The sequence below is a fragment of the Pipistrellus kuhlii genome, unplaced genomic scaffold, assembly GCF_014108245.1.
Source record: "Pipistrellus kuhlii isolate mPipKuh1 unplaced genomic scaffold, mPipKuh1.p scaffold_m20_p_34, whole genome shotgun sequence".
Lineage (NCBI taxonomy): Eukaryota > Metazoa > Chordata > Mammalia > Chiroptera > Vespertilionidae > Pipistrellus > Pipistrellus kuhlii.
In genome coordinates this window covers 4,162,491-4,180,726 of record NW_023425534.1, presented here as the reverse complement: position 1 = coordinate 4,180,726, position 18,236 = coordinate 4,162,491, and the positions used below count along the sequence as shown (strand labels likewise).

Here is an 18,236-nt window from a genome sequence, read left to right as displayed (position 1 = left end):
TCTTCCACTTCCTAATATTAATATCCCCAGGTGGCCCTGGCTGGTTTTGCTCAGTGGATAGAGCGTCAGCTTGCGGACTGAAAGGTCCTGGGTTTGATTCTGTTCAAGGGCACATGCCCGGGTTACGGGCTTGATCCCTAGTAGAAGGCCTGCAGAAGGCTGCCAACTGATTAATCTCTGTCATCACTGATGCTTCTCTCTCTCTCTCCCTCTCTCTCTGAAATCAATAAAAAATTTTTTTGCTCTTTTCCATCTTGCAAGATGGTGGGTGAAAAGAAAACCGAGAAGCCGGATACCAAAGAGAAAAAGCCTGATACTAAGCAGAAGCAGCCAGACACTAAGGAGAAGAAACCTGAAGCCAAGAAGAAGGCTGATGCCGGCGGCAAGGTTAAGGCCGCTAAGAAGGGGAAGCCGCACCGCAGCCGAAACCCCGTCCTCGTCAGAGGAATCGCAGATACTCCCGGTCGGCTATGTATTCTCGAAAGGCCATGTACAAGAGGAAGTATTCCGCCCCTAAATCCAGGACTGAAAAGAAAAAGAAGGAGAAAGTCCTTGCTACTGTCACAGAACCAGTTGGTGGCGACAAGAATGGTGGTACCCGAGTGGTTAAACTCCGCAAAATGCCTCGATATTACCCACTGGAGATGTGCCTCCAGAGCTGCTGAGCCATGGCAAGGAGCCCTTCAGCCAGCATGTGAGGAGACTGCGGGCCAGCATCCCTCCTGGGGCCGTCCTGACCATCCTCACTGGGCGCCACAGAGGCAAGAGGGTGGTTTTCCTGAAGCAGCTGGCAGAGGCTTGCTACTTGTGACTGGCCCTCTGGCCCTCAATCGAGTTCCTCTTCGTAGAACACACCAGAAATCTGTCATCGCCACCTCCACCAAAGTGGATATCAGTGGTGTGAAAATCCCCAAACATCTCACCGATGCTTTCTTCAAGAAGAAGCTGCGCAAGCCCAAACACCAGGAGGGTGAGATCTTCGACACACAGAAGGAGAAATACGAGATTACAGAACAGCGCAAGGTTGACCAGAAAGCTGTGGACTCTCAAATTCTGCCAAAAATCAAAGCTGTCCCTCAGCTCCAGGCCTACCTCCGCTCTACGTTCACTCTCACCGATGGGCTTTATCCTCACAAACTGGTGTTCTGAATTTCTTATAAGAACCCGATTAAATAACTGAAATGTTAAAAAAAAAAAAAATTCTTAAACACACACACACACACACCCCTCAGATGAAGATTAACAACAATAGAAAGATGGAGCCTAGAGGTTCTGAGAGGGAGAGGAAGGAGGCTGGAACAGGGGTGCTGAGCCAGAGCAACCGCAGGCGCAGCTGTCTTTGCCCGGAGCGGGCAGACCTGGAGGGCTACACAGCGTTCAGCTAAGACAAGTCCACCCGGCAGAGAGGCAGGCCAACAACATGGAGACCTGCGCCGGGAAGACACACTCTGAGTCCTCAGAACACGGAATTTAAAGGCGTGGGACAGAGGAGACCGCCCAGCAGTGATTTCCGATGGGGGCTACAGGCCTCACTGCCCGCAGGCTCAGGGAGGAGGCCCTCGCTGACGTTAAATGGACGTGAGGCAGAGACGCTGGATGTCCTGCAGCGTATGGGACAGTCGTTCATAACAGAGAGTTATTATTATATCACAATCCTACTGCATTCAAATCCCAACCAGCACCCTCCGGAAACATCGACCTAGGGGCTAAGTGTGGAGAGAGGAGCAGCCGGGGGCTGGGCACCAGAGCACAGGAGGAGCAGGCAGGGAGATGGAAGCTGGGAAGCGACTTCAAAGTCAAATGGAAATGATTTCTGAAACTGCACTTGTTAGGGATTATTTATGACCCTTTTCCACCCATTAGCACAAACAAAATCAATATTATCTGTTCAGTCGTCTCCAACGAGTGCTGTTAAGCACTGACTGTGAACAAGATAATGTGCACAGACCCGGATCCCAGCATCTGCCATACAAGCTGGTCCAGGAGAAGCCTCGTAAGTGGATGACACACTGGCGTAGACAAAGCGGGGACTTGGCAGTGACACAGATGGAGGAGGCCAACCGTGCCGTCAGCAGTAGCTGGAAGGGCCTGGGAGCTGACCGGGACCATCCACACGGCTACAGCAAATGTCAGGGCGGGACAGTGGGCCGCCATTGGCAAGACATGATTTCCTCATGGAACCTGGCAAAACAGCCTCTTTGCCACGAGGAACTGAATAGAAAAGCGAAGATCAAGTGAAAGAAAACCCCACCGGAACCCTGAGTGACCATCCAGATGCCTGAAGATCAGATGACACTCTTGTCTCTCAGACAGAATTTGAGATTTACTCCTAGTTACTTCCATAAATCTTAACATATTCAGACAATAAAAGCTCTTTTCCAGAAAGCCCTTAACATGAAAAGGCACAAGTTCTGGACACCGGGAGGACTTGGTAACTCACTCCTTAGCTTCAGAGCAAGTGCCGAGGTTTTCTCCTGCCCCAAACCTGGGATGTCACTCACGGAAGCCCACAGGTGGGAGGCAGGACACACTGACAGGAAGTCAGATTCCGTCACAGGCCCCACGCGCAGCCCTGCAGGGCAGGGCCGAGGCAGCTTCCCCGGCTGGGTGGCCCTGTGCTCACCCGGGGCAGCTGCTCCCACTGCTCCTTGTTCTTCATCTCCTCCTGCACCTCGTGGATCCGCTTCAGGGACTCCAGACTTTCATCGAGCAGAAACGTCGTGTCGTTGATCAGCATGTTGATGTAGCGAACAAACTGCTTCCCAGAGCTGAAAGCAATAACATGGGGCCTGGTCACACATCTCCCTCCACCAAGACTCCGCAGGTCCCAGAGGAAAGGGCCACGCGTGTCTCCCAACACACGTCACCCTACGAGACCTTGGCACAACTTGAGTACCGTGGAGGCCAAGGACTGCAAGTCCCTCCTTAGGCTGTGTTGCCCTTTGAAGTTAATCATGATGAGCTCACCCCGGTGATGTGCTGGAGTCACCTTGCACTCTCAGGAGAGCCAGTTGCTAATATTTTAGAATTCCGTGGGCAGATTCCCGAGGCAGCTTAAATTTGGCAATAGTGGAAGTATTTTACTCCAGAAAAACAGCCACGACTGATATCTTTTCCCTTCAGAGAGGTTTACCAGCATACCCTGGCTCTTTCCCGCAATGATTCTAAGCAGAGAAAACACTCTTCCAGGCCAGGAAAAAAACTATGCTTAAATTCACAGGAAAAAAGAAAGCACAAATAATTACCCACCTATAAGAGACACGAGAACTACTGACCGTTATTCCCATTATAAAGAAGACGCACTAAAGAAAAACTGCAGCCTAACCAGCGGGGCTCAGCAGCTGAGCACTGTCCCAGGAACCAGGAGGTCACGGCTCGATTCCAGGACAGGGCACATCCAGGTTGTGAGCTCGATCCCCAGTAGGGGGTATACAGGAGGCAGCTGATCATTAACGTTTCTCTCTCTTCCTAACTCTCAAAAATCAATAAAAAAAAGCTGTAACACTGCTAGAGAGGGCCATTAACTTACTACGGAGAGCTCAAAGCTTCGAGTCCATGCACTGTCCTGCCACCGGCTCTAATGCTGGACTCGCTGGTGACGGAGGTGGCCTGGCCTACCTGTTATGTTCTGGAAGATTAGTAGAGAAAGAGGGCTACCCTTCAGGACTTCCCACTGAGCACCAAGGCCGGCCAGCCCGGCCTGGGCACAGAAGCTCCAGTGACAAGGGCGGAGCCTGGACTCCAGGAACATGGAAAGTTCCCGAGCCGCACACAGAACCAGCCATGGGCCTGCCTGGTTTCCTACGCTGGTGCCAGGCTTCCGCTGGAACAGAACCCCGACCAGAAGAGCCGTCTGTGGAAACAAAGAGCCACCTCCCAGCCTTCTCTGCAGATGGCGACTCCGCTGGAAACGTGTACATTAGTGACCAGTAACTCAGCTGTGAGTGACCGCCAGGCCTGACCCAAGACCTAACGGGCTGCAAAGAGAGAGGCCCAAGCAGATGGGATAAAACTCCTCCCGGAGAGTGAGGCGCGAGTCCAGCCTTCTGCCTGCCTTTCTTTCCAAGTAGCTGAGATGGAATCACCGATGTCAGGTTCGGGCAGGTGCTAAAGTTCCAGGGGCCAATGAGAAGTCCCTAATCAACGCTTAGAGCCTTACTACAAATACAGAGCGACACTTCGAATGACAACCCTAATCCAACTGCTTCTGAGCGTCAACTCCTCCTAACATGTCCAGCTCTGCAGCTCGATGTCAAGTTCAAGAACACAGGAAGATCTCGCTGCAGTCATTCCAACCACCTCCTTTAACATTGTAATCACGAAATGCTTAACACATCATCTCAGAATAACTATAGATTCTGTCTTATGTACGCCATCCCCAAGGGATCTCGACCAACCCAAAGTTCAGCAATATCTCGTAAGCACAGACACTTGGATAACCTGCTCATATCCAACAGTTCCTTCTGGAAACTTAAAGGAGGCCGAGACCACGCCCACAGCCGAGTGCCTGGCTGTGAAGGCTCTGGAGCAGCCCCGCCCCCTGGGGTTTGGAGCACGGCAGTGACCCGGGGGCGCAGGACTCACTTGAACTCCTCCATGAAGGTACCGTGGTGAGCTATGTTTTGCCAGAGGCTTTTAAAAATGGTGCTGATGTGGTAGCGGATGGTGAACTTGTCATAGAACTCGCTGGTCGCTCCAGTATGCTCGACATCTAATGGAGAAAGACACATGTGTCCTATACACATTGACTGGAAGGACATGGAGGAAAATGTCCATAGATCCTCTGTTGTGTGCAGGGATTACCAATGATTTTTTTCTTCTTGGTATTTCCTATATTTTCCAGTACATTGACCTCGCCCTGCTGCCTGCTTGCTGACTGCAATCCCGCCTTGCGCTCTAGCTGCTTTCTTACGGAATTCATTGAGCTGCCCGGCCTCAGGGCCTTTGTACCTGCTGCCTCCTTGGCCTGGCTCTGTGGCTGAGATCTCTAAGACTCACTCTCTGGTCTCATTTTCAAGGTTACTCCAAGTCCCCTTCTCAGCGACCCTCCCCGCCTAGCTTCTCTACGTAGCACCACGCCTCCCCCCGCCCCATACCCACTATGAGCCTGTATTTATGGGCCAGCGTCTGTCTCCCACCTAGAACGTCTGCCTCAGGGTGGCCGGGATTGTGCCATCTTCACCGATGGGCCTGGCATCAAACCCCGCCCGCACACACAGAGCTTCGTGCTGCACTAGGGCCTGGTCTACGGGCTCAGGCTGGCCTTGCTGACCAGATCCGCTCGGGAAGAGGAGTCTTGAAATAAGTCACCAGTGCTCCTCCAGGTTCCGAGTAGCAGGCTTTTGAGAGCCGGTCCTTACAAATAAATACTCTTATTTTGAAATTGAACTTTACTTTGGAAACAGAAATTGATCTTAAGCATTTCCTAAGCTAGCCTCTTCTCCCGGGGTGCAAAAAGGTGCTTGCTCTGTATCGCAGGCTCTCACACGCCTGAGAGGCCGGTGTGCAGAGGTCAGGACCTGCACCCGCAGCCTTAGTAGCTGTGATGGGCAGGCGGCAGTGTGTGACGCCCCCCTGCAGGCTCTCTGGCGCCAGTGCCTTGGTAACCGTGGGAGGAACATCACGGACGCCAGGAGCACCTGTGCCACAGCCCAGCTGCCGAGGCTGCTGCCACTCGCTAGCTGCTGACCTTCAGCAAGCTTCCCGACCTTCCTAAGCTCCGGTTTCCTCATGAGTAAAATGGAGCTATTTATGGTGCCCATCTTGAGGCCTGTGGTTGGGATTAAGTGCAAGGATCAGTAAGGATTTGGTGAGTGGTGCTATTCTTAGCAAGGGTATCATCTGTCCGTGACCACAGAGGTGTCTGGGGCCGGAGGGCACACTGCCTGGTGGGAGGGGAGGGAGAAGAGCATCCGCCCGCCAGCTCCATCCCACACACCTACACACCCTGCCCCTCATCAAGAGTCAGTGACAGTTGCAGGCACGGGCTATAAAATACATTTAACGTTTTTAGTTTTAATATTAACAATACATGTTTACTGAAGAAGATTTTTAGAAGTTCAAGTAACAAAGAAAGAAAAAAAGAAAGAAGGAAGGGGCTACTCTTAATTCTCAGGGATCCAGTAGCATGTGCTCTGCTCCCAGTGGGCTACTGAGTTACACGTGTCGGTGGATGGCAGCCTATTGGGTAAAGGTTTAGAGTAACTTTGCCCACTGGCTTTGGACGGTCTTGCCTGCCTGTGTGCCCAGGAACCTACCCGTGTAAAACTTCATCAGGGACGGGACCAACAGTTTGGTGGAGAGAGGGTGGTTCTCGATCATTTCGAAGAACTTCTGGGTCCGTGGCTGCACAGCAGGGTTGGTCATGAACATGACTTCCACCAGTTTGGCCACCAGGTACGGGTTACGGATGTAGTTCTGGTTGCACAACATCACGACGAGGAACATCACAATATCCTGAGTGCAGGGCTCGTAGAGCACCTGAGGCGAGTACCTGCGGGCGAGAGGGCCGAGGTCCAGCCCTGAGTCTGCACCTGGGCGGGCGCTGGGGTCCTCGGAGGGGAGGCGACCGACAGGCCAGGAACCAGGACGCTGAGTCCCCTTTAACTTACTGAGTGTAAGGTGACTATTTATATCATAACCAGGTAGGTTTCAAATCCGTCATGTCTACTGGCCACAGCATTTTAGACTAACTTATTGAGTTTTAGAAAATAAACCAAGGCTGTGATTAAATCATCTCATGGATTTCAAAGATCTTCACTACCCAAGCACTTAAAAAATATTTTAATAGAGTTATTTTCATTTTGAAAAGTCAGATATAAACACAACCCATTACTTTGCTACCTTTCTCCAATTCTACCATTGAGAAAATGTTGGTACAAAATATAGATGTGGTTATTTCTGGCTTTTGAATGTTCACTCAGATATTTATAAACCGCTCCTACTGTTCCTCAGAAACACATTCTCCATCATTAGAAGTTCAGCTCCATTTTCACAGAAGACATTATGACCAGCATTGCTAATCCTCTTTGCTTCTGTGATATTATTGGAATTGGCCTGGTGCCACAGTTTGGATTTATTTTTCCAATCTCTAGGCAGCAGTTAAAGCAGTGAAACACAATTTCAGGCATAGAAAGGAGGTGTGCAATATAATTAATCATAGTATTTACATAAAACATATAAAAACATGTATAAGTTCTATGTAATATGGTAAGGCACTTACTGTACAATAAAAAATAAAAATTCAGCAACATCTTCTACATAGAACTCAGGCAACGCTGCAAACGCCTTGGGGACGTCTGTACTGAGAGGCAGTGTTACGCTGTCAACGAGAAGCACAGGTTACAGTGAGACCTCAGTGCTGGCCACACTCTAACACTTTCCGTGCCCACAGAGGGCTCCCCCACCAGGGACACACAGGCTTCATAACAATAACACAACAATGAGCTGTACAGGTGAGCATACAAGGTCAACAATGCCCTCAGCTCAACAATAAAAAATTATCTGTAGCTTTTTTTTTTTAAATTGATTTCACAGAGGAAGGGAAAGAGAGAAACATCAATGACGAGAATCATTGATCAGCTGCCTCCTGCATGCCCCGCACTGGGGACCGAGCCCGAAACTCCGGCACATGTCCTGACCAGAAATCGAACTGTGACCTCCTGGTTTATAGGTCAATGCTCAACCACTGAGCCAAGCCAGCCAAGCTTATCTCTAGCTTTTAGTTTCCAATTTATAGATTCCATTTTTTATCGATCAAAAACTGATAAAAATAAGGCAATTTTTACAAAGCATTACGTCAAAATTAAAATTGCAGGTGCTGACATCCCCTTATTACTGAACTAATTACAGGTAAAATATTATTACATATTCTACATAAGCACAATCTGGAAATTGAAAAATAAATCCTTTGTTTGTTTTGTTTTGTTTTTTAATCCTCACCTGAGGATATTTTCCCATTGATTTTTAGAGAGTGGAAGAGAGAGGGAAAGACAGAGAGAAACATCAATGTAAGAGAAAGACATCAATTGGTTGCCTCCCGCACAAGCTCCAACCAGGGGTCCGGGCCGGAGAGGAGCCTGCAACCAAGGTAAGTGCCACTGACTGGAATCGAACCCACGTCCTATTCACTGACCCAAACCGGCTATGGCAGTGGGCGGCAAACTCATTCGTCAACAGAGCCCAATATCAACAGTACAACGATTGACATTTCTTTTGAGAGGCAAATTTTTTAAACTTAAACTTCTAATAACACTTCTTCAAAATAGACTCGCCCAGGCTGTGGTATTTTGTGGAAAAACCACCCTTACAGGGCCAAAGAGCCGCATGTGGCTCGAGAGCGGCAGTTTGCCGACCACTGGCCTAGGGCAAAAATGAACTCTTGCTGAGGGGAGGGCTGGTGAGAGCAGTACACGAACAGCCGGGCAGGGAGGGAGAGGCACTCACTCGGGGTAGGCGGGGTCCAGGATGCGGAGCAGCAGCTGGATGAGAAGGCCATAGAAATTCAGACATCTTCGCAGGAAGCTCTCGTCAAGTAGCCCAGCGTCAGCGCAGGCCTTGCATCGTACCAGTTTCTGTGGAAGCAGGGGCCGCCATGTTAGTTGGCAGCTGAGTAGCTGGGCGTGCTGGCGGGTGGGCCAGGAGGGGAGCCTGGCACCAGAGCTTCCCCGCTGACTAGCTGGCATGCTGGCCGTGTTCTAAGAAAAACAAAAGCTCCACACAGACCACCGGACACACGGCTCCGCGGCAGGTCCTGCTGGCACGTGAATGACCCGGGGAGCTCTTTGGGGACCGGGGAGGATTAGTGCGGAGAAGCCAGATGAATCTGCATCTAAGCTGCAGGTCACCACTAAAGAGGTGCCTTTGGGGGAAATGCTTGTCCCCCAACCTCAGAGGGTCACTGTGAGGATAAAACACCCGCACATGCGCACACGCTGACATATGAATTTAAACAGTTTATGGACTCCTTGAAGCGTTACCTTTGGAGTTCTGCAGACACCAGACAAGAGCCCCTGCCTCACTCTGCATCTCAGAGAGGTCTAGTGTCTTAAACTAAATGAGACCTTAACGTGGGACAGGAACCAACCCAGAGAAAAATTCTACACGTTATTTTACTAATTAGCAGAAAGCACGACCAGCCAACGCTCAGCTTTTTAATTTGAATGTAAACATAAGAAAAATGCCTAAATGTGCTATCGGTGCTGAACCTTTTAAAGCTATGCTCAAGAGCGGAAATCTTCCCATCTCTAGATAGTTCTGTGTGATGGATCATTTCTAATTAAAAATGAATGAGGAGGAGCAAAAGAAAGAAATATTTCCACAGCCACAACTGTACTTTGTCACACACCGTGAACATGCCTGCCTGGAAGGGATGATGTGTGTTCGGGGACAGGATTGCAGGGCTGGGGGTAGTAGGTGGGCACTGCACAAGGTACGAAAGGGAGATGCTAAACTGCGCTTGACAGTCTGTCCTGAGGTATAAATATTATGTAGATACACGTAAACTACCAACGAGTTTTAGCTGCACCATTTTATCTCGGGCGTGGGAGTGGGGAGAATAGTGAAGAAAAATAAGGACACGGAACTGTTCACTCAGAGCACATAGCCTGCTGGGAAATACACCATTGTGAGGCTGTCGATACTCATCCCAGTAACTATACGGACCTTCAGCTGCGTTTTGCAGCGCTTCAGCATTTCCCGGTGTCTGGTTGCCAGTGGGGAATCTTTCCATTGGCTTTCATTATTTTTCAAATCCTCCACGGTTCTGAAAGCAAAGACTAATGGTCAAATAAAAAGAACACACACAGACCCATTATCCATCTTATCTACTCATTTTGACCATTTCAATGGCTCTCAGACACATATTCCCCCCCCCCCATTTTAGCATTTTTAAAACCAGAGAATGTCTTACAATCAATGGCACATTATGGTTTAATTGGCAGCATTTTTCTTTCTTATTGATTCCTAAAATGATATCATAAAATTGATGACACTTTATTTATTCATTTACTTATTTAATATATTTTTATTGATTTCCGAGAGGAAGGGAGAGGAAGAGAGTGATAGAAACATTAATGATGAGAGAGAATCATTGATCAGCTGCCTCCTGCATGCCCATGACTGGGAATCAAACCAGTGACCTCTTAGTTCCTGGGTTGACGCTCAACCACTGAGCCTCACCAGCCGGGCTCTTGATGACACTTTAGATGTGATGAAATATAGTAACCTCTTTTAGAAGGAAATCCAGGGTTCCCTTGTTTTTCTTGGACAGAGAAAAAGAGGTCTCAAGAAAATTCAAGGTTACTAAGCCTACTCAATTACCCAAAACTAAAGGCGAAAGGCGACTTCACTACTTTTGTATTCCCTCCTTTTCTTCTACAATAGCCTCTGCTTGGAAGACCCTTCTCTGTGATCACCTTGCCACCTGCTCCTTCACTTCCTTCAGGTGTCTGTCCCAGTATCACCTGTTAGTGAGGTCGTGTCCCTGATCGGTAATAATGCTGCACATTTTAAACATTATTCACTTAACATTATTTTAACCCCTTTCTATCAAGACATTGTAAGGAACTAGACGTTGATCTTAAAAAAACAAAACAAAGAAACTACCATTCCCAGACTCCCTTGCTGCCAGCATTTCTGCACATGACCTAGTCCACCACAAGGCGAGGCGAACCCTCACTGAAAGCAGAAGGGAGTATTGCCACGTGGCAGCCACGTGGTTCTGGGAGACCTTGGCGGAGGCTCTACTGTCCAGCTGACCCCTGAAGCAGCTTCCTGCCAGGCCAGGTTCAAAGGAGAACCGGTTTTCCAGCCATTTCAAGGATTCAATAAACCAAATGGTAACCTTTAACAATCCTCTGGTAAAGTGGAGTGTTTTTCGTGCAACTATGAGTGTGACAGACAGAACAAGGCTCCCCCTAATGACACAGCCCAATCCCCAGAACCTGAGTGTGTTTGTGACCTTACATGGCAGCAGAGACTCTGCAGAGGTGATTAAGGATATGGACCTCAAGATGGGGAGGTTATCCTGCACTATCTGTGGGCCCCATGTCACCACAGGGTCCTTCTAAGAGAAAGAGGGAGGCAGAGGAAGAGGAGGAGATGTGACAGCAGAGGTGGAGAGAGAGAACTCAATATGCTAAGCTGCTGACTTTGAAGGCGGAGGAAGGGGCCACGAGCCACGGAATGAGGCGGCCGCCAGAAGCGGGAAAAGGCAGGGAAAGAGTCCAGAGCCTCCAGAAAGAATGCAGCCTTGATTTTAGGACTGGGCCCCCAGGACTGTAAGATAATCACTGATGTCGTTTTAAGTCATGGAAGTGTGGTACTCTGTTGCAGCAACAATTGGAAAGTAATATGATGACCTGGATTATTGGCACCAGAAGGGGTCACACAGGTAATGGGCCCTCAAGGGGTCACACAGGTAAACGGGCCTCTGGGATTAGTTCTCTGACGGGTGAAGATTCAGCCACCTCAGGACAGAACACGGGCAGCCCAGGCTCTCTGCGGAAAAACAGCTGCATGAGCGGTCACAGCGATCTCGGGAAGGAAGACAGCGGGCTCTCCTCCGGAGAGCTCACAGAATGAAGACAGGCCCGGGTGCCAACTCTCACCTCCAGGAAAGTCACCGAGCCAGGGAGTTCCTAAAATGACCTCAAAGCAGCGTCTGGTCCCACAAAGCATCTATCATAATATAAACTGAATCGATAACCTTACTGGGTCTCTTCGCTGTGAGTGAGAGCAAAGACGGGCGCTCCAAGAATTCAAGAGGAGCTTGGGAGGATTTGATGACTTCGAGGTGGTCACATCACAGGAGAATGCCAAATCCCCTTTCATTGCTCCAGAGCCATAACCAGAGCAAGACCAATTTCTGTCCTTATCGGCTAATTCCAAAGCCATAAGCAGGGAGTTCATATTGGAAGAAAAAGAAGGGCACGATTTGCTAGGATGTTACATTCATTACCTATGGCTAGTGTAACAAGCTTGCACAAAGTCAGTGGCTTAAACAACAGAATTATCGGCCCAGAGCTCTGGAGGTCAGAAGTCTCACTGGTCAGCGTTCACGTGGTCACCGTTCCTTCCCAAGGCCCTGGGAAGGATGCTTCCCTGCCCTTGGCAGAGTCATGGACCAACCACACACCCCTGACACCTGCTTCCGCCATTAGGTTCCCTTTTCTCACTCTGTGCCTCCTGCCTCCCTCTTATTAGGTCCTTATAATATTGGGTCCACCCAGATAGTCCAGGAAAATCTCCCATCTCAAGATCCCAAACTTCAGCACACCTGCAAAGTCTCTTTTACCATGTAAGGCAACAGTCACAGGTTCAGGTCTAGCACGTGGGCATCTGTGGTTCCCTCCCCACTGCACACGAGGTGACAGGGGTGTGGGAGTATGTGTGGGAACGGACCTTAGAGTGCTCATCAGCCAGAGGGGGGTGTAGGGCAGCTTCACTGCCATGGTTACAGCTACCGGAGGTTCTGGACGCAGCACTGTCCCGAGTCGCCGGGAGGGGTTCTCACTGTGCGCCCCGCTATCTGAAACCCGGAACCCGTGGCGCCTCAGCCACCTCAGGACAGGCCACACACACGTACCTATTGAGCTCCCGGATGGCCCGGAGCCTGCGGATGTAGCGCCGGCAGCTCGGCAGGATGGAGAGGTGGTGGGCGTGCAGGGTAAGGAAGAAGCATTCCGTAGGGAATTTTGGCTCAGAAAATGGAGGCTGATCTCCATCTAGGAAAAACACACACATTATTCCCTAAATAAAAGTGGTTGCAGGACTAAATTAAAGAAAAAGCAAAACCAATAACGCAAAGTTACTAATTTCCAAATAACTCTTAAAAAAAATTATAGATGATAAAAACTAAAATCTGGGGGGGGGGAATCCCCCCCCCCGAAAAAATAGACTTGAGCCCTAAATGTGCCAATTAAATGTGCCAATTAAAATTCTCTTGATAAAATATAGTTTTCACTTTATATGTGCCAATAAAAAACATCAATGAGAGAGAAACATCGATCAGCTGCCTCCTGCACAACCCCTACTGGGGATGTGTCCGCAACCCAGATACATGCCCTTGACTGGAATCGAACCTGGGACTCTTCAGTCCGCAGGCCGACGCCCTATCCACTGAGCCAAACTGGGTAGAGCTACTGTATTAATTTTTATTGCATAATATATCCCTAGCTTATAAATTCATTTTCTGGAGAAGCAACAACTTGTAAGGAATCATTAGCATCCAAACAAAATTATCTTTTTTTCTAGACTCTATAAACTCCCACTTTTTAGCTGGGCAGCTGGGAACACCACCCACTAGCAGGATGTGGCCGCGTAGGGGAACGCCGGGCACTGAGGTTCTCTGGGATTGCACACAAACACGAAAGTGGAGAGGCACGAAGTCATCCCTCCTCCCGTGCCCCTGCCCCCACCCTCAGCATTCACTTTCAAGCCCATCTCTTTACTGTTGAGTTTTGCCCATTTCTCTTGCATTTCTACTTTCCTGTTTTCCTGCTCACCTGTTTCCCAGATACATTTTGTCTGTCACAAGCCTTCCCTCTGCCTGTTCTTTCTTTCTCGGTCTTCACTCCTTCGCACGCTCTCCCCCTGCCTGCCTGGACCTCTCTGGGGCATGAATGCCGTCGGCCAGGAAAACGGCTGAGGCCAGGCTGCCTGGCTCCTTCTTCCTCCTCCCCCTCCTCCGCCCTCCCTCTGAAGGGCCTCCTTCAAAACCCCGTGACCACCTCCTCCACAGTCTGTGACTCCCCGACTCGGGCCCTGATCCCAAGAGCCCACACCTTTTCTTTTTTTAAAGTAATTTTCCTTTTTATTTTATTTTATTTTATTTTTAATGTTTAAGGAGCAATATTTTTTTAATTTTTGAATATATATATATATATATATATATATATATATATATATATATTATTGATTTCAGAGAGGAAGGGAGAGATATAAACATCAATAATGAGAGAGGATCATTGATTGGCTGCCTCCTGTATGCCCCTTACTGGGGGGGGATCAGGCTCACAGCCTGGGCATGTGCCCTTGGCCAGATAGGAACCTGGGATCCTTTCGTCCACAGGCTGATGCTCTATCCACTGAGCCAAACTGGCTAGGGCAAGAGCCATATCTTAATTATGTGAAATCAGGCCTCCTGAGTGAAACAGAGATCTTGTGAAGAATGACACTGCTTCCTTCACTACTGACCGATACGAGGAGCTGCAACCAAAGCCCAGAAAGGCTGAGCACAGCCCGGGCTGCCGGCAGAGCGGAGCGCCACGTGCTGAACGGGCGAGGCGAGCTCGGCGCCTTTGGAAGCTCAGTCTCCTCAGATTTAACCAGAAAACAACAGTTACTATTAAGATATTCAAGTTCTTTTCCTGATCAGCCCATAGCCTACACCTAGAGGATTTCCTATAGGACATATGGATGGCCAAAGGGAAGGCACACTGAATCTCAGGTTGTGGTGTTGTCTTTGTTTTGGTTAAAATCTCCCATGACTCTGAAACAGCGCTGTACTGGCCGACAAAACCTGGCCCTAAACATGTCATTAATGGTAAATATCAGTAATGTCTGACCGGACAAGACCACAATCGAGTCCTCAGACACGCTCCCTGCTCTGCCCCTGCTCAGTGAATCCGGGGTCTGAGGTCACTGCTGTAGGGGTGGGGCAGGAGGCAACGGCCAGGGACACTGCACTGGTGTCAAAGCCAAGCTGTGGGAATAGGCTTTGAGTGCCACTGCATACCGATTTTTTAATTAAAAAAACAGAAGGGCAGCATTTCAACGACCTGATAATGAACATGTCACTCACAGAGTTCCGCCAGCCACTCCTTCACGTCCTCCATCGTGGCGTTCACTCTGGTCTCATCGATGGGCAGAGTGATCCGACACCTCGGGTGGAATATATACGTGGGGTCAACCGTCTCTAACTTGATCTTGGTACTGAGCTGCTGCAGCACCCAGAGGAAATTCAGCATGAATCCATCTGTAGACACCAACCTGTCATCTGTCTGTGAAACATGGAAGGAAGGACTGAGAATAATGACGGAAGAGAAATGCTGACCAAACATGCATCTTCTTTTCTTTTTTTTTTTTACAAGGAAAAAAGTTTTTTTTAAGTCCTCACCAGAGGATATGTTTCCCTTGATTTTTAGAAAGAGTGAAAGTTAGAGAGGGGGAAAGAAAAACATCGATATGAGATATATTAATTGGTTGCCTCCCGCACATGCTCCAACACAGGCTAGGGATCGAGCCTGCAACCCAGGTACATGCCTTTGACTGGGAATTGACCCTGAGACCCTTCCATACACAGGCAGATGCTCTAACCACTGGCCAAACCAGCTAGAGCAGCAATGATAAGACACACTTATCACGCCATCACTGTCACTCGTTAGCAGCTACCACTTGTTGAGTGTTCATCCTTGTGAAGCATTTTATACATTCTCTCCCCGCATCTTCACAACAGCCCGTAGAAGGCAGTTACACTATTACTCCCATTCTCCGGAGGAGAAAACTAAGGTTCAGAGAATTTAAGTGACTTGCTAAGATCCTCACAATCAGCGAGCAAGTAAAAACACACTAAACATTGCTTCTTTCCTCTTCATTCCCCTCCAGAGCATCAGGACAAGAAGCTTCACTGTTCCCACCTGACAGCCTCTCTCACCTACAGTCCGCATTAGTGACAGAACGATCCTAACAGCGACAGTGACAGCGCCGAGTGCTCGCTCTGGAGGAGGCACTATTACACCAGCTTCGCAGAGAGTAAACACACGCTCAGTGTTTATTATCCCCCTTCAGCGACGAGGAAGCGGAGAAACAGAGAAGTAACTGCTAAGGTCCCACTGTTAGTGAGCGCCGGCCACAATGGAAGTCCAGGCAGCCTCAGGCGAGGCCCACGCTTTGATCTGTGTGTTTTTCCATCTTGAGCAGAAGAGTCACGTCATTCAGTACTAACACAGGGCGGACGCCCGCGTGACTCTTCTGCTCTGGCAAACAGTCCACGCCAGTAGCCTCCACACAGGGCTGCTCTCAGGTCTGCTGGCTCCCGTCCCACTCCAGTCCATTCTCTGCACGGATCTGGAGGGTTTCTTGCTGGAAAACCCTCCGATGGTCCTCTCGGCAGCTCTTATCACACTGATCACACTGATGGAGCCTCTGACCACCCCCAGCGCACCACGCACCTTCTCTTCCCGTTCAGTCCTCCGGCTACACAGGCCTGCACGAGGGCTGGCTCCAAAGCTAGTCCAGCCCTAGCTTAGTGCCTTTATCCTGCCTGCAGAGCCCTTTCCCCAGCCCTGCAATGGCTGGTTCTTTCCTGTCAGTCAGGTCTCTGACCAAATGCCATCCCCTTAGCGGGGCCTTTCCGACGTTCAGACAGAATTCACCCACAGCTTCTTTCTGGAGCTTCCGCCGTCACCCTCAGTGCGGTACCGTGCGGGGTTGGCCTCCTAGGAGCTGTGTCTGTCTGAAACCATGTCTCTGCGTTCACGCGTATCCCTATAGGACACCCGCTGCACAGAAGCAGGAGCATCTTTCTCCTGTTCACCACGCGTCTCCGCCTCCTGGCACAGGGTCAGGTCAGCACTGATGAATAGGGGAGTTAGAGGAATGAATTGACGGAGAAATAAAAGGCGCCTTAGGGGGCCTACCTGCATCTGTGCTTTTTTCATGTTGGCATTGACGACGGCCGCCATGTAACTGAGGGCCGCCTCCCGGGTTTCACCATTTAGCAGAATACTGTGCAGAGTCTTGAAGAGCTCTTGCTGAAATTTGTTTTAAAGACAAAGAAAAAAAATTAAAGCTTTACTTTAAAAGCTACTCCTTTGGACTTAAGAACAGCTAGCTCCCTCCCTGCCTTTTCTCCTCCCTGCTTCCCACTTTCTCTGACTCTGTGAGAAGAGCAGATGACAAGCCCACACTCAACTGTGTCGGCAGCATTAGCATGGAAGCGGGATGTGGAGTGGAGAGGAAGCAGTTGCTGTTTTAATAAAACAGCCTTTGCTATTTCCTTTCCAGGAGAGGGTCACAATTACCTTAATTACACTATAATTTTGCTGCTTTTTTTGAGAACTGAAGCCATATAAACTCTATTTGGGACCAGCGAGTTAAACTAACAGCGCTCACTCACCCCGAGTCTTACATGCCTGAGAGCCTGACCACTAAACTCCGGACCGTCCCCAGGATGCCCAATGAGGGTGCAGAGCATTCTCGCTGCAGTTACCGTTCAAAGCCCCGGTTACTCATCTCCCGCCTTTTATTACCCCCTCCCCCCACCCTCCGAGTTCATTTTCCGAACACCTACCCTTCCCAGCTCCAGGTAATGCTGCAGTGACTGGCTGACCACACGGGTGTTTTCCAGGGTAATAGCAGGCCCTGAGAAATACTTTTCAACCACTTTAGCCTGGAAAGAGAAGAAACAAATTCAATCGACATAGAATACCCACTCGGGAAGGGCTGTGAACATTGGAGCAAAGGTGCAAATGGCCACCGTACTTACGTCATCTTCTGCGAAGACCGAGAAGCTAAAAAAAGACCCCAAGTAAGACAGTCTCTGCAGCTCCCGCCCAGACCCCGGGCTCAGGGACTTAGGCAACCACAACGGCAAGGAAGCCACCTGTGGGGAAAGCAGAGGCAGATCGGCGGCTGTGCGGCGAGGGAGGGAGAACGCCGCGGACCGTTCTCACAGCCACCCTCCCCGCGGGTCCTGAGCACCGCGGTGTGGACACTGCACTTCCCACAACACAGCTCCCACACGCGCTGCCTTCCCTGCGGGGTCTTCTCCTCTCGGAGGGAGGAAAGCCTCGGGCTCCTCCACACTTTGTAAAATATACTTCTGAGGTTTTCTGGACATACTTCTAAGGTTTATGTTTCAGAAACTGTGCGTGGAGTGCAAATGAACTCTTCTTATACTGCAAAGCGATTCAACTTCATTCTCCCCTAGGACTTGTTATTCCGGATGTACAATACTTACCCAAATTTTTTTTTAAATCACAAAAGAAAGCCAACAGCTTCATCCCAGGAAATGGTATATGATTGTGGTGGGCAAACTGCGGCTCGAGAGCCACATGTGGCTCTGTGGCCCCTTGAGTGTGGCTCTTCCACAAAATACCACAGCCTGGGCAAGTCTATTTTGAAGAAGTGGTGTTAGAAGAAGTTTAAGGTTAAAAAATGTGGCTCTCCACCGAAACGGGTTTGGCTCAGTGGAAGAGCGTCGGACTGCGGACTGAAAGGTCCTGGGTTCGATT

At 49.5% G+C, this 18,236-nt stretch overlaps 1 protein-coding gene and 1 pseudogene across 5 annotated transcripts in view; one reads left to right on the top strand and one right to left on the bottom strand.

The window, feature by feature from the left end:
* The window catches only part of UBE4B (ubiquitination factor E4B), an 83,577-nt gene that overhangs the window by 7,872 nt on the left and 57,469 nt on the right, over window positions 1-18,236 (bottom strand). For all 5 annotated transcript variants that reach the window (XM_036460854.2, XM_036460850.2, XM_036460851.2 and 2 more), the window contains 11 exons: window positions 17,489-17,605; window positions 17,294-17,392; window positions 16,641-16,754; window positions 14,804-15,002; window positions 12,587-12,725; window positions 9,664-9,763; window positions 8,446-8,573; window positions 7,223-7,321; window positions 6,258-6,493; window positions 4,585-4,711; window positions 2,624-2,768 (listed from right to left, as the gene is read on the bottom strand). In XM_036460854.2, the coding sequence (XP_036316747.1) occupies window positions 2,624-2,768; window positions 4,585-4,711; window positions 6,258-6,493; window positions 7,223-7,321; window positions 8,446-8,573; window positions 9,664-9,763; window positions 12,587-12,725; window positions 14,804-15,002; window positions 16,641-16,754; window positions 17,294-17,392; window positions 17,489-17,605 (1,503 nt within the window). The remainder of the gene's footprint in view (window positions 1-2,623; window positions 2,769-4,584; window positions 4,712-6,257; window positions 6,494-7,222; window positions 7,322-8,445; window positions 8,574-9,663; window positions 9,764-12,586; window positions 12,726-14,803; window positions 15,003-16,640; window positions 16,755-17,293; window positions 17,393-17,488; window positions 17,606-18,236) is intronic.
* LOC118731957 lies at window positions 247-18,206 on the top strand (annotated as a pseudogene).